This window comes from Homarus americanus, unplaced genomic scaffold, assembly GCF_018991925.1.
Source record: "Homarus americanus isolate GMGI-L3 unplaced genomic scaffold, GMGI_Hamer_2.0 scaffold24523, whole genome shotgun sequence".
NCBI classification, from domain to species: domain Eukaryota; kingdom Metazoa; phylum Arthropoda; class Malacostraca; order Decapoda; family Nephropidae; genus Homarus; species Homarus americanus.
Genome location: NW_024744357.1, coordinates 3,125,519 through 3,139,712, shown reverse-complemented (window position 1 = coordinate 3,139,712; position 14,194 = coordinate 3,125,519). Strand labels below are relative to the sequence as shown.

The 14,194-nt window shown below is 44.9% G+C and overlaps 1 protein-coding gene across 1 annotated transcript in view; it reads right to left on the bottom strand.

Moving 5' to 3' along the window:
* LOC121877705 overlaps positions 1 to 13,120 on the bottom strand; it is a 67,667-nt gene extending 54,547 nt beyond the window's left edge. The window contains exons 1-2 of the mRNA XM_042383533.1: positions 11,447 to 13,120; positions 6,681 to 7,321 (exon numbers count right to left, since the gene is read on the bottom strand). Of these exons, the coding sequence (XP_042239467.1) occupies positions 6,681 to 7,321; positions 11,447 to 13,032 (2,227 nt within the window). The 5' untranslated portion in view covers positions 13,033 to 13,120. The remainder of the gene's footprint in view (positions 1 to 6,680; positions 7,322 to 11,446) is intronic.
* Positions 13,121 to 14,194: the final 1,074 nt, after the last annotated feature.

The window sequence follows — 14,194 nt, the reverse complement described above, 5'->3', positions numbered from 1 at the left end:
CACACTCCCATACAGAAACACACACACACACACACACACACACACACACACACACACACACGACTACTACTACTAATAATACTACTACTGCTGCTAGTACTACTTTGCTGCCACTCGGAATCGAGTATGATGTTCATCCAGCTATGATAAAATGATAAGAGTTATTAAGGATGTCACCTCCGTTGGTGAGCTCTGAGGTGACTAGAGAGGCCGATACAGGACTGGCAGGACCGTCCACAGATGTTGCACGTGTGGAGGGCTACATCAAGTGCGGGAGGGGCGGCAACAGCGTCTTTCCGGCGTTGGCGCATGTCTGCCTCTTTTTGCAGTCGAGCTACCTCGAAAGTATTGACACCATCTCGTGTGGTGCTCCTCCAAGCATTACATTTTGTGGAGTACTGTAATGGTCTCCAAGGTGAAGTGGGTCGATTTGGCACTTTATTCAGGTTTGTCTAATGACTATCTTTATACTTTACAGATGCCAGCAAGCGTTACAGTTACTATGTGTTAGGTGACTGTAGTTGCTTTGGCAGTCTACTGTCGTCAATGTGGGTAACATGGCCAGTCCAACGTAGTTGTTCATGGATAATGGTAGCCTCGATGCTCCTACAGTTGGTGTCAGCGAGAATACTGGCATTAGTTCTCTTGTCTTTTCAGCGAACTCGGAAGAAGGAACGTAGACTAAGTTGATGAAAATTTTCAAGTGCTTTGAGGTGCCTCCTGTATGTGACCCATGTCTCGCTGTCACATGACAAGGCGGGGAGGACCAGTGCTTGATATACATGCAACTTTGTAGATAATTTCAGCTCCCTACAGCTGAAGACACTGACACGGAGTCTACCAAAGGCTTGAGATGCACATCTGATCCGGTGTTGAATCTCTTCATTGATGGGAGCCGAGATATCGAAAGTGGGTAACATTAGAGAGGGTAGTACCGCTAAGCTGGATGGATGGTGGAAGTGTGGCTGAACCAGGGGCAGGTTGAAAGAGAATCTGAGTATTACGTACATTTACCTCAAGGCCGAAGTGTGCATGTGAATCTGCATAGGTGTTCAAGATCTCCTGTAGGTCGCGTTCAGTGTGAGCGACAAGGGTGAGGTCGTCTGCATATTCAAGTTTGGGTGGGGAAGAACTCAGACTGGGTGCCGTTGTGCAGGACACTGCCGTTGATGCCTTCGTAGAGTTGCCTCACAATGGCGATGAATTTTGGTGGGAAGCCAAAACGGCTGAGGGTCCGCCAGAGGCCTTCCCTGTTGAATGAGTCGAAGGTCTTGGTTAGGTTGATGGAGGCCATGTACAGGTCACGATGCTGTTCTCTGCACTTTTCCTTTATCTGGCGGGCAGCAAATATCATATGAGTGGTTCCACGTGATGGTCTAAAGCCACATTGAGATTCTGGGAAAAAGTTTTCCGCCTCAGGAAGAAGTCTGTTTAGGGGACTCGCGCGATAATCTTGCCAGCTACGGACAGCAGCAAGATCCTGCGGTAGTTGATACAGTCTGACTGGTCTCCCTTGTTCTTATAAATATTGACAATGGAGGCGTCTTTAAGAGCTTTGGGGATTTCCTCCTTTTCCCATATATTCTCCAGGAGAGAGTGGAGACGGCTGGTAAGCAGAGGTTCTCCTGCTTTATACACCGCTGCTGGGATTCCATCAGGCCCTGAGGCTTTGCAATTCTTCGTCAATTTGATGGCAGTAGCTACTTCACCCAAGGATGGAGGATAGCGGAGGTGGGTCAGCTCAGGAAGCTGAGGGACCTGCTGGGTAGTCATGGCATCCACATTGGTGTTTCTGTGACAATGATGAAGTCAATGAGATGCCAGTGTTTGGATCGTGGGTGTTGCCACGAACCCTTAAACTTGTCGGAATGCCTAAACAAGCTATTGGTGATAGTGAGATTGTGTGCAGCACTCTTGCTGAGGAGGAGTAGACCGTTTGGATTACACTTGCCTATTCCATTTCTCCCTATTATTCCCTGCCAAATGTCAGCATCTCTGCCAACTCTGGCAATGAAGTCACCAAGGAGCACAACCGTATCCTCTCTGGGGACAGAGGTTAGCACTCTGTCAACGTCGGCAAAAAAGGCCTCCTTGATCTCATCCTCTGCAACCAGTGATGGGGCGTATGCACTGATGAAGAAGGCATGATGTGAGTGATTCAGTGGGATTCTGGGCATCATGAGACGCTCTTTGATCCCAACAGGTATTTCAGTTAGCCTATGTAGGATGCATTGGCGGATGGCAAAGCCAACTCCAAAGGAAGCTTACCCTTCCAGAAGAAGGTATAGCCAGACCCCTGTTCTCTGAGTCGACCCTCGTCTGGGAGCCGGGACTCATTAATGGCTGCTATGTCGATGTTATACGTAGCCAGCTCTTTTGCTTCGAGGATGGTTCTTCTTTCAGAGCGCTCATATGTGCCAGTATCCAGAAGGGTCCTGACATTCATGTAGCGACCATAAAAGGTTGTATAGATGGTTTTTGTTTTGATCTGTGACTATGTTTGTATATTCGACTGCATAGGGATGACCTTACTGGGTGCGGTTGCCCAATCGGGTTGGTTCTTTAGGCAGGCTATGTTTAGGGCACCATTTCTTACCCCTTCCCATGTGGGGTGAGCAGAGTGCCTTCTCGAAAGGATTGCTCAGTAGCACAGACAGGACTGGATTGCAGTGCTGCCTCGATCCCAGTGCATAAACGACTATCTTATTTATGCCACCCATGTGCAGAATTGTGACTAGAGACTCACATCAGTCATATCTGCCTGTCCCCCATCGCCACTCGTTCGTCGCCATTGGACTTTTGGGGGTATAGGGGTTTTGGTGATGATGAAAAGTATGATAAGCTAGATGATGGTTGCGCATGAGTTGATTTATATGGTGAGGAAGGAGCTCAAGCTGCAGCCCCACATCTCGGCTTTCACTTTTCCTGAACCAGTGGTGCAAGTGTTGCAACGATTGGGGAGAGGGCCGATAGCCCAGTTTGTTGGGTTTTGCCTTAGTCGCCTGTCCATCATGCATTGCCTTCGCCAGCCGGTGTAGTCATTGGGTTCCCATGGTAGTCACCTCTTTCACCTTCACCGCCGTTGGGATCTTGTTGGAGTTCTGTAAGCATGTCTGCCTGATGCTGGGCTCCACAGCAGATATTTCGTTTGGGGTTTACTCCCGCAGCCTTTTACCTATCAAGGTTAATCCGCAAGGTAGCGAGGCAGTGGTTGGTAGGCACCAGGACGTGTCCACATGTCAGTGGGCTTATGCGCTGTTCTTCTGGGGCCCACTGCTACTCCGAGATCCCCTGCTGGTCTAGCCTGGCCCACGGGGCACCCAGTTACCGTGTTTTTCCACGAGGAGGCACAACAGGGATCTTGATGGTCAAGAGGCTGTGTACTGGCAGGAGAGGACTAATGGAAGTTGATTCCCTGTTCGCCACGAGGGCTAGCCAGCAGCGGTAGCTGAAAACTAGAGAGAAGCAAGCAGTGCTTGCACCTTAACACTAACACAATGCTGCCACAATAGACGTATTACACCACCCAGCGCGCGCGCGCACACACACACCTCAATGTGTCCACACACTCACATGTGCTATTAAAACAAACCCACCCACACAATAACACACCCATCCACTCTCCCACACACTCACACAAACACAACCATCCACTCTCCCACACACTCACACAAACACAACCATCCACTCTCCCACACACTCACACACCACAACCATCCACAAGCCCACACACTCACACAAACACAACCATCCACTCTCCCACACACTCACACACCTTCCCACACACTCACACAAACACAACCATCCACAAGCCCACACACTCACACAAACACAACCATCCACTCCCCACACACTCACACACCTTCCCACACATTCACACAAACACACAACCATCCACTCCCCACATCACCACACAAACACAACCATCCACCTCCCACACTCAAACAAACACAACCATCCACCCTCCCACACAATCACACAAACACAACCATCCACCCTCCCCACACACTCACACAAACACAACCATCCACCCCCACACACTCACAACCATCCACTCATCCACACACTCAAACAAACACAACCATCCACCCTCCCACACACTCACACACACAAACACAACCATCCACCTTCCCACACACTCACACAAACACAACCATCCACCCCCCGACACACTCACAACCATCCACTCATCCACACACACAAAAACAAACACAATTATCCACTCTCCCAAACACACAAACATAAACATAACTATCCACTCCCCCCCCACACACACACACAAACATAACCATCCACTCTACCACACACAAACACAACTATTCACTCTCCCACACACGCACACAAACACAACTATCCACTTTCCCACACATACACAATCACAACCATCCACTCTCCCACACACACACAAACACAACTATCCAATTTTTATAAAGTGACTTGCAAAATTCCAGCAAATGCAGACCAAACCTCTCGTCTGACAAGAGGAAGACATGATTCTGGGGTGAGGTGAGGTGAGGTGAGGTGAGGTGAGGTGAGAGATGGGGCTTGTCTATAAGGGAGAAGATGAAAGGATCTGAGGATATTAATTTTAGGATCAAGAATTGAGTGAAGGACTGATCCAGGATATTTATTACAGTATTGTACTACTGTTATTGTCTTATCCTTCGATTTGTATGTTAAGTGGGGATATTAAGGTACCGTAGAGCCTTTATTGCGCGTTACTGAGGAATAAAAATTACAGGTATTGAACTACTGTTTTGTGGGTAACGTCATAACTGTTCACTGATACATCTTAAAGACGTGTTAAACTTGTTTTACTCGTAACAGATTTAAAGTTAGAAATAAAGCTTAAGCCTGACATAATAGCATGACTTGTAAGAATATAAGCAATTTCAACATAAAGTTTATCTGAAGACATAATGCTTAACATACGTCTGTAGTCAAGAACAAACCTCTTTATAGCGTTACATTATCAAAGACGTTTACCAAATAATACAGTATACTGTACATAGAATCTTTTGTGTGGTCGCGACTACAGTCTAACTACAATATAGTAAAAAAAAATAGTTATTTTGGTTTGAGTATTAATAACAGAGGCACCGGCGCTGTTATTCTAGACTGTGTGTACCGTTATAGTAATGGTGTGTGTACGTATTCAATTTTGGTGTAGCAGTAAAATAGCTGGCGAGCCTGAGACTGAGGGGTTCTCTGTGAGGGGTATCGACTTCTGAATTTCAGGTACAGTTCAGTGTTGGCGACTGTAACCCACTTACGTAATGACTTCATTTACTGCCACCTGTAGCAAAGGCACACAAACGGGCGGAAAGATTCTACAGAGTCTCTACAAAACTTGTACTGAATCCTCGACATAATTTTTTTAACATAATCACAACTACTTGTCCCGGATATAATAACCCAAAGCTGATGTTAAAGCAACGGAGGTAACTTTCTTTAGTACGAATATTACCCATCTTACCTCTGTAGCGTCCCTCCAGGCTAACAGACGCCTCTAGCCCTCTCTGTCTCGGGGTCTTCGGCCACCATTACGCTCACTAGTCTCCCGAGGGGCGCTAAGTCACCAGCAGCGTCACAAACACGCACATGGGGATCACCAAAGGGGAGGATGCAAGGGAAGAAGCGTGATAGTGTCGGGGAGGAAGGTAACATACGGCGGTTGGGAAGGGAATGTTTCAGGCGTGTCCAGGTTACTCCGCCAGCCCACCACCGCGCACTCACACACACACCGTCCCACGCCTCTCTCTCACCCTCTCTCTGGCTTTCACCCCCCCGCCTCTCTCTCTTTCCGAGTCTCCACTCTTATCGATTATTCTCTGATGTCGTTTTTATTTTTTTGACACGCAGTCTTGTTTATTCTATTTATCTTTTAGCAAAAATATAGATTATACTCACATACTTTTTACAGAATATATGAAACACGATACAGCTTTAAGATCGAGCCAGAAGATGGACCGTTTTCTTTGGTGCATGAAAAGGTAGACATGCGCAGACCGGTCGGCATGCCAGATCATTCTTTCAGGCGGTTGTATCGAGAGAGTGGATTGAGCAGGTCATGCTCTATTTCACGAACTTTCTGTGAGACAGACTAATAATAGAAACCTTAGGTTACTAAATTCGCTCGACAACAATGACTGAAACCCATAGTATACCGAGGATTACAGCCATGACTTAGTCTGGCTTGATTTTACCAATGTTGCAATGTGCGAGTTTCCAGGTAGAGGAGTTACTGTATGTGGCAGCTTAAAGAACCAACAACCACGATGTAGTGTGTGGGTGTGTAAGGAAGGAGCTTCAGTGGGCGCCCTTCTGTTTCTGCACTTAATTAAAGGTGTGGTTGACAAGACGAAATATTTTCTTGATGATCAGAGGAAAGACTGTTTATTAAGCAAGGCATAACATTTTCCATCAACCAGATGATAACTGATTTGACCCATATCGTTCGATATCTGGATTTTCCCCCTTCCCACACCGTCACCCTTCTCTCGCTATACTTTAAAAACTAAACCTGACACACTATTTTTTTTCAGTCCTTCTCTCGTCCCATCGTAACTCCCGGGTATCAACACGCCAAGTTTAAGAGTCAATGGAGAGAGAGAACTGAACCCATTTAATCCTTCATCTACTTAGAAAAAACAATTAATACATGAATTATTGGTACTTACATTTCTTATTTTTGGGAATCTCTGGGAGTTTCCGTCGCTTCCTCTCGTTCGGCCTCGGGTCCCAAGGCATGGAGGGCCGCACTGCCCCCTCCAGGTCTCCGTCAGGAGGTGTAATGTCATCAGTGAGTTCCTCAAGATCTCCAGCGAAGAATTCGCACACACTAACTTCTCCAGTATCGCTGCTATCCACGCTCTCCACGCTCTCGACACTAGAAGGCCCTGACGATACGGTTCCCGGCCTGGGCCTCCTGGGGGCCGGGCTGCCACAGATCGGACTGGGGCAGGAAGTGGGCTGGATTCCGGCGCTGATACAGGGGCCCACCTGCAGCCCCGTATTTCCCGACGCCAAGATTTCGGCCTGTCTCTTAGGACTACTACATGCCACGCCTGCCGCTCTCAGCTCCTGAGTCTGTTCCTCCATGAGCTGGGGGCAGCAGTGGTCTTCATCAGAGCAACACTTACCCGACGATGACGTGGTAGTGGCACGGTTGTGGGAATCGTGCAGAGATCGCGGGGTGTTAGGCTGGACATCACCAACCAATGAGGAACGACGGATGTTGACTTCGCTGTTGTTGGGAGGGTCAGGAGGATCGGGGGCATCTTCGACTGATGGAGATTCTAACGAGATGTCGTGGGCCAACCTGCAAACATATAAACCATTAGAAGAAGTTTAAACTTTTGTGTCGTTATCCTGAAAGTACATAAAAAAAAGATCTCCTAAACTTTTTTATCAGTATTCAAATAACGTCGATTTATTCCTCAGAATGAATCATTTTTCATTATACTTCAGGATCTCCAAATATTCCATTTTTATCTGTTTACTGAATTACAGTTACCCACTCATGTTCTAAACTACATCACTATCACCCTTACATTACACCCACAAATAAGTGATAGTCAAAAGTACGAGGAAAACACTCGAGGGAAGGAGGAAGTACAGGCTGTAGGTATGGTGGTGGAAGTGAGGAGAAGAAATAATGTTTAACTGTCAAGAAGGTCATTGGTCAATCCGGAAAAAAAAAATATATATATATATATATATATATATATAAACAAGAGGAATTTGTAGAACAACGGATGAGAAAATATACAAAAACAAATGCAAAATATCCTCGGATAAATGAATAAAATGAATATTACTAATTATCAGTTTTATTTTGAGCATTTATAATCTAAAATCACACACACACACACACACAATAGTAATAGTAATAGTAATAATAATAATAATACATACACAATAAAAATAATACACACACACACACAGTTACTACACACACAAAAATAAAGGGCTAATACACACACACACACAATACACACACAATAATAATAGAAACTTTGGACAGAAACTACATGAAGGTCACAACTATTGAAACAAAACTCGGATAAATGAATAAAATGAATATTACTGGTTAATGTTACCATATTTTCATTACTTTCATAACTAAAATTTCACACATAATAATAATATTAGTAATAGTAATAATAATACACAATATTGGCTACACAAAATAAAATAATAATAATAATAATAATAATAATACAATAATAATAATAATAATACAAAATAATAATAATAATACACAATAATACACAATAATAATAATAGAAACTTGACAGAAACTAAGCATGTAGTTGTCGCTAACTATTGAAACAAAACTAAAATGAATGATAAAAAATTTAAAATAGGCAAAAAAATAAAAATAAAAAAATTTTGGCGGTGGTGGTGGTGGTGGTAGTAGGTGGTGGTTAATTGTGATGATAGTTGCTGTTAAATAGTTGATAGTAGTATTGTTAGTTAAGTAGTGGCTGATTGCGGGGCTGCTGGTGGTAGTGGCTGATTGTGGGGATGCTGGTGGGAGTGGCTGATCAGGGGCTGCTGGCGCAGTGGCTGATTGGGGCTGCTGGTGGCATGGTTGATTGTGACTATTGGGTGCAGTGGCTGGGATTGTGGCTGTTGGTGCAGTGGCTGGGATTGGGGGGCTGTTGGTGTAGTGGCTGATTATGGGGCTGCTGGTGGAGTGATTGATTGTGGGGCTGTCGGTGGAAGTGATTGATTGCGGGGGCTGCTGGTGGTAGCTTGGGGTGAAATTGATGTATTTTAGCTGCTGATGATTTGCACACTGATGATGCAGAGAAATGCTGACATTGAACACACACGCCTACCTTAACCCCTTCATCCACCCCAAGCATTCTCCTACACCCTCTCTCTTCCACATTTCTCCCCCTTTCTACCTTTCTCCTCTCCCTACTATCTCCTCCCCACCCTTCCACATTCCTCCCAATCTTCCTACATTCTCCACCCCTCTTCCACATTCTCCACCCCTTCCACACATTCTCCCACCCTCTCTTCCACATTCTCCACCCACTCTTCCACATTCCTCCACCCTCTCTTCCACATCCTCCACCTTCTCTTCCACATTCTCCACCCTCTCTTCCACACATCTCCACCCTCTCCCTCCACAATCTCCACCTCTATATTTCCCCACATTTTTCCCACCCCTCTTCCACATTCTCTACCTTCTCTTCCACATTCTCCACCCTCTCTTCCACATTTCCACCTTCTTCCACATTCTCCACCCTCTCTTCCCACATTCTCCACCCTCTCTTCCATATTCTCCACCCTCTCCCTCCACAATTCCCCACCTTCTTCCACATTTTCCACCCTCTCTTCCACATTCCCTCTACCTTCTCTTCCACATTCCCTCCACCCTCTCTTCCACATTCTCCACCCTCTTCCACATTCTCCACCTCCTCCACAATCTCCACCTTCTCTTCCACATTCTCCACCCTCTCTTCCACATTTCCTCCAGTACCTTCTTCCACATTTCCACCCTCTTCCACATTGTCCATCCTCTTCCACATTCTCGTCCCTCTTTCCACATTCTCGTCCCTCTTCCACATTCCTCCACTCTCTTTCCACATTCTCCAATCTTCTTCCACATTGTCCATCCTTCTTCCACATTCTTTCCCTCCTCCACATTTACCCCTCCCCACCTTCAATTTCACCCCTCTTCTTCCCCGCCTTCACCACCCCTCTTTCTTCTCCCCCACCTTCACTCCACCCCTCTTTCTTCCCCGCCACCACCCCCTCTTTCTTTTCCCCTGCCTCACTCACCCCCTTTCCCCTGCCTTCTACCACCCCTCTTTCTTCCCCACCTTCACCAATCTCCTCTTTCTTCCCCACCTTCACCACCCCTCTTCTTTCCCCCACCTTCTCATACCTCACACCTCCTTTCTTCCCCGCCTTCACCACCCCTCTTCTTTCCCCCACCTTCACCTTCACCTCTTTCCTTCAATCTCACCACCCCTCTTTCCCCCACCTTCACCACCCACTCTTTCTTCCCCAATCTTCACTCACACCCCTCTTTCTTTCCCCCACCTTCACTACCCCTCTTCTTCCCACCTTCACCACCCCTCTTCTTCTCCCCCACCTTCTCACCACCCCTCTTCTTCCCCACCTTCACCACCCCCTCTTTCTTCCCCCACCTTCACCACCCCCTCTTCTTCTTCTTTCCCCCACCTTCACCTCACCCCTCTTTCTTCCCTCACCTTCACCACTCTTTTCCCCACCTTCACCACCCCTTTTCCTTTTCCCCACCTTCACTCCACCCCCCCTTCTTTTTCCCCCACCTTCCTCCACCCCTCTTCTTTCCCCACCTTCACCACCCCTTCTTTCCCCCACCTTCGCCACGCCACCCCTCTTTCTTCCCCCACCTTCACCACCCCTCTCTTTCCCCACCTTCACTCCACCCTCTTCTTCCCCACCTTCACCACCCCTCTTTTCTTTTCCCACCTTCACCACCCTCTTTCTCTTTCCCCCCACCTTCTACCCACCCCTCTTTTTCCCCACCTTCAATGCTACTATCCCTTCTTTTCTTCTTTCCCCACCTTCACCACCCCCTTTCTTCCCCCACCTTCACTACCCCTCTTTCTTTCCCACCTTCACCACCCCTCTTTCTTTCCCCACCTTCACCACCCCTCTTTCTTCCTAATTTCTACCAATTCTCTTTCTCTTTTCCCCACCTTCACCACCCCCTTTTCCCCACCTTCACACCCCCTCTTCTTTTCCCCCACCTTCACCACCCCCTCTTCTTCCCCCACCTTCACCATCGCCTCCTACTCCTACCTTTGCTTAACTCCATGTTTGTATGTTACATAATTATAACTAACGATAAAGAATATAAAACATTGTTAAAAATTTTGTTGTTGATAGATAATTACATGTCTAGGAACATATGTATTTCTTGATATATTCGTATATAACTGTCAAGAGATACAAAGTTCCTGGTAAGGGAATAGAGGAATGGTTAATTATCTAAGGCAGAAAAGGACCAAAGCAACAGGTAGGAATATCTCAACATGCTAGTGACAGCCACAACTTACATGCGTATTAAGAGACAGTAACCTTAGCAACGTAAGTATTTATTTATCTAAATATTTATAGAATATGTAGAACACATAGGAACATATAACAGTAATTAGAACTTTTGGAGTCATGAAATTATTGATGTAATGACGTGATTATTTTTTTTGAAGGTTTGTGAGACCTGTGATATATTTATGTAAATGTAAGATTCCTTGATATGGGTGGCATCAATATTGTTAGATGGAAATCTGACAACCAATACACATATTTGATTCATCAAGGTTTATAACGATACTTTAAAGGAAGTTGTAAGTTTGTAAGAATCGTCTTCCCTTATAAATTGTAAGGTCTTTAGTTAAACAGATTATTATATTATACAGCAAGAGGCAACCATTACCGAACAATAAGGTCGGGCCAGAGGCTGCATAAGTCGGCGAAGAATTTAGGTCCAAGTGCCTCCTCGTCTCGTGAAGATCCCGAGCTCCTTCGCCCGGAGTCAGGGGATTCTGGGCTCTCGCACGTGAGCTCCAAGCCCCGGCACGAAGGAGGAGACTCTTTCAGGAAAGAGTCCTTCAAGGAAGAGTACTTCATAGAACGATTTTTCAAGTGAGAAACCTTCGGGCGTGGCAGTGTGATGTCGCCGATAACAATAGAGGGTTCCATGTGGTAGAAGTTTCTTAACGAAGGATCTCGCAAGTATGCGCTCTTGAGAGGGAAATTATTGTAGTAGGTATCTTTCAGAAGGGTTCTCTTCGAATGACATTTTTTGTTAATCTCCCTCAAATCTTGCAGGACGTCTGGAACCCTGCCGACACTCTCCGGGATTTGACAACTGGCAAGGATGCCTCTGCTCCCATTCTTGTCCCTGTCCGAGCCTAATGGAAGAAGTTCAAATAATTCTTGGTCGGGAGGAGACGCACCATTGCGCCTATTGTCTTTTGGAGGTGATGGGGGTGATAAGTAATCGACAGGTAGAGGTATTTCCAGAAGTGGCGAGAGGTCGTTGAGCGTGAGGTCGTCGAAGGATGGAATGATAACACGGACATCTTCCTGAAGAAGGAATGATGCATCTTCCTCCCGTGCGTTAAAGACAAGACTGGTTTGGTCGATGCTAAACTCGTCCTGAAACTCGTCGTAGCCCTCATACTCCTCGTCTATGTCGTCAAATTCGATACAATCTGGCAGTGAATATGAATGATCTTTGGTGATGGGTATGTCATACCGATTCGATACGAATTTCCCAGGACGAGGCTTCGAAGCCTCATAATTTCCCGACTCTTCTAATTCATTGGATTTGTCATAACTTTCAGTGTTCACAGGTGAATCGTTTTTTATTTCATTAGCAATTTTCATGTACACTTCTGAATAATTATATAGTTCTTGAGGCAACTTATACTTTTCTATTGCCTTTATTTTCAACCCGCTAAACTGTTTAGTACTGTCATTATCTAAATAACATTTACTAAATCCTTGCGCTTTACATTTTTCTTCTAACCACTGATATTCTTCGCATATATCATCCTCCTCCGCGCCATTTGCATTTTTGGATTTTAAATTCAGATTATCTTCGATATAATCAACGTGCGAAACATTACCACTATTCTCTTCATGTCTATCTCTGAATACACGTGTCTGCCCTCCCCTTCTCACCTCCCGCGTTTCAACTCTCTCATCCCAGGATTCCAAGTTGGATGAACTTACACACGTCGGGGTTTTAAACTGCCTTCGAACATCACGGAGCTGAACTAAGGGCACTCTGTTTCCGCTGTTTGAGTTTCTTTGGTTGAAAGTCTTGGGAATCTCCGTCGTCGTCTGATTGTGATTTATGTCGTTTGGGAGTTTGTTTGCGTTGCTGTTCCCGTTTTTGTTCAGGCTACTGCTCCTGAGTCGAGGGTTTTCACATATGGGCTCACGACGTGATATTTCCAAGTCACTGCGGATATTGGGACTTTCCCGCGTCCCAGGGATATCTACCCACACCATATTTGTCGGACACTCTCATCTACTATTTATTATCCGTAATAAATACTTAAAATAATGTAACAAGTTTAAAATACATAGAAATCTGTACTGAAAAAAAAAACATTCATAAATTCTAGGCATATCCCGCATAGTTAGGATTACTTCATCTGTATGTGTACAAGAGTTTAAAATACATCCACTAACTTTTTTCTTAATAAACACAAGTATTAGCACAGTGTTCACATTACGACCTGTACAGTCCAATTAATGAAAAAATGGTTTATTTATAGTGAAATTCAAAATAGTATCTCTCTCTCTCTCTCTCTCTCTCTCTCTCTCTCTCTCTCTCTCTTGAAGTATTAAAAAACCACTTAATTAATCCATTTCAGTTCTTCAAAGGTTACACACATGACTTTGTATTAAATAATCCATTTTTCGGGTTTAACATAAATATATATTCACAAAAATAAAACACTCGTACTGTATATGTACAATACATACACAACATGTAATGAGATATACTGCCTGCGTACATATTACTATTACTATTACTAATACTATTACTATTACTATTACAGTCGTTTTTTTTTTCCAGTGAAATACTTTATTTCACATTTTCGTGCTCAATGTTAATACTAATAGAGCAAAACACACCATCTAAAGACACATCACCACCACTCACACCAAACCACTACCTCTGCCACCACCACCACCATAACTGAAATCCAATAAATCAGCTTGCCACTACCCCACCACCACACCAACCATTGCCACGTGCCACAACACCACCATACTTGGGGTCCCACACTCTTGCCACTTACCCACCACCATACACCAAAATCCATTACATATTGCCACACACCACCACCATACCAAATCCATTTAATCCTTGGTTAATACCACTCAATTACAATTCAACCATTTCATGTGTTACCACCACCATACCAACCATTACTTCTGTTACTACCACCACACCAATCCATATCTTCTGTTACTACCACTCACCATACACCAAACTTACATTTCCACACTACTAATTACTATACTAAACCTACATGGTATGTGTTACTTACCTTTACCTACCTATACCAACCACGTTTGTGTTTAATACAACCAATTTTTCATATACCCAAATCCATTTTATAACCTGTTACTACCACTACCATACCAACCATTACTTATG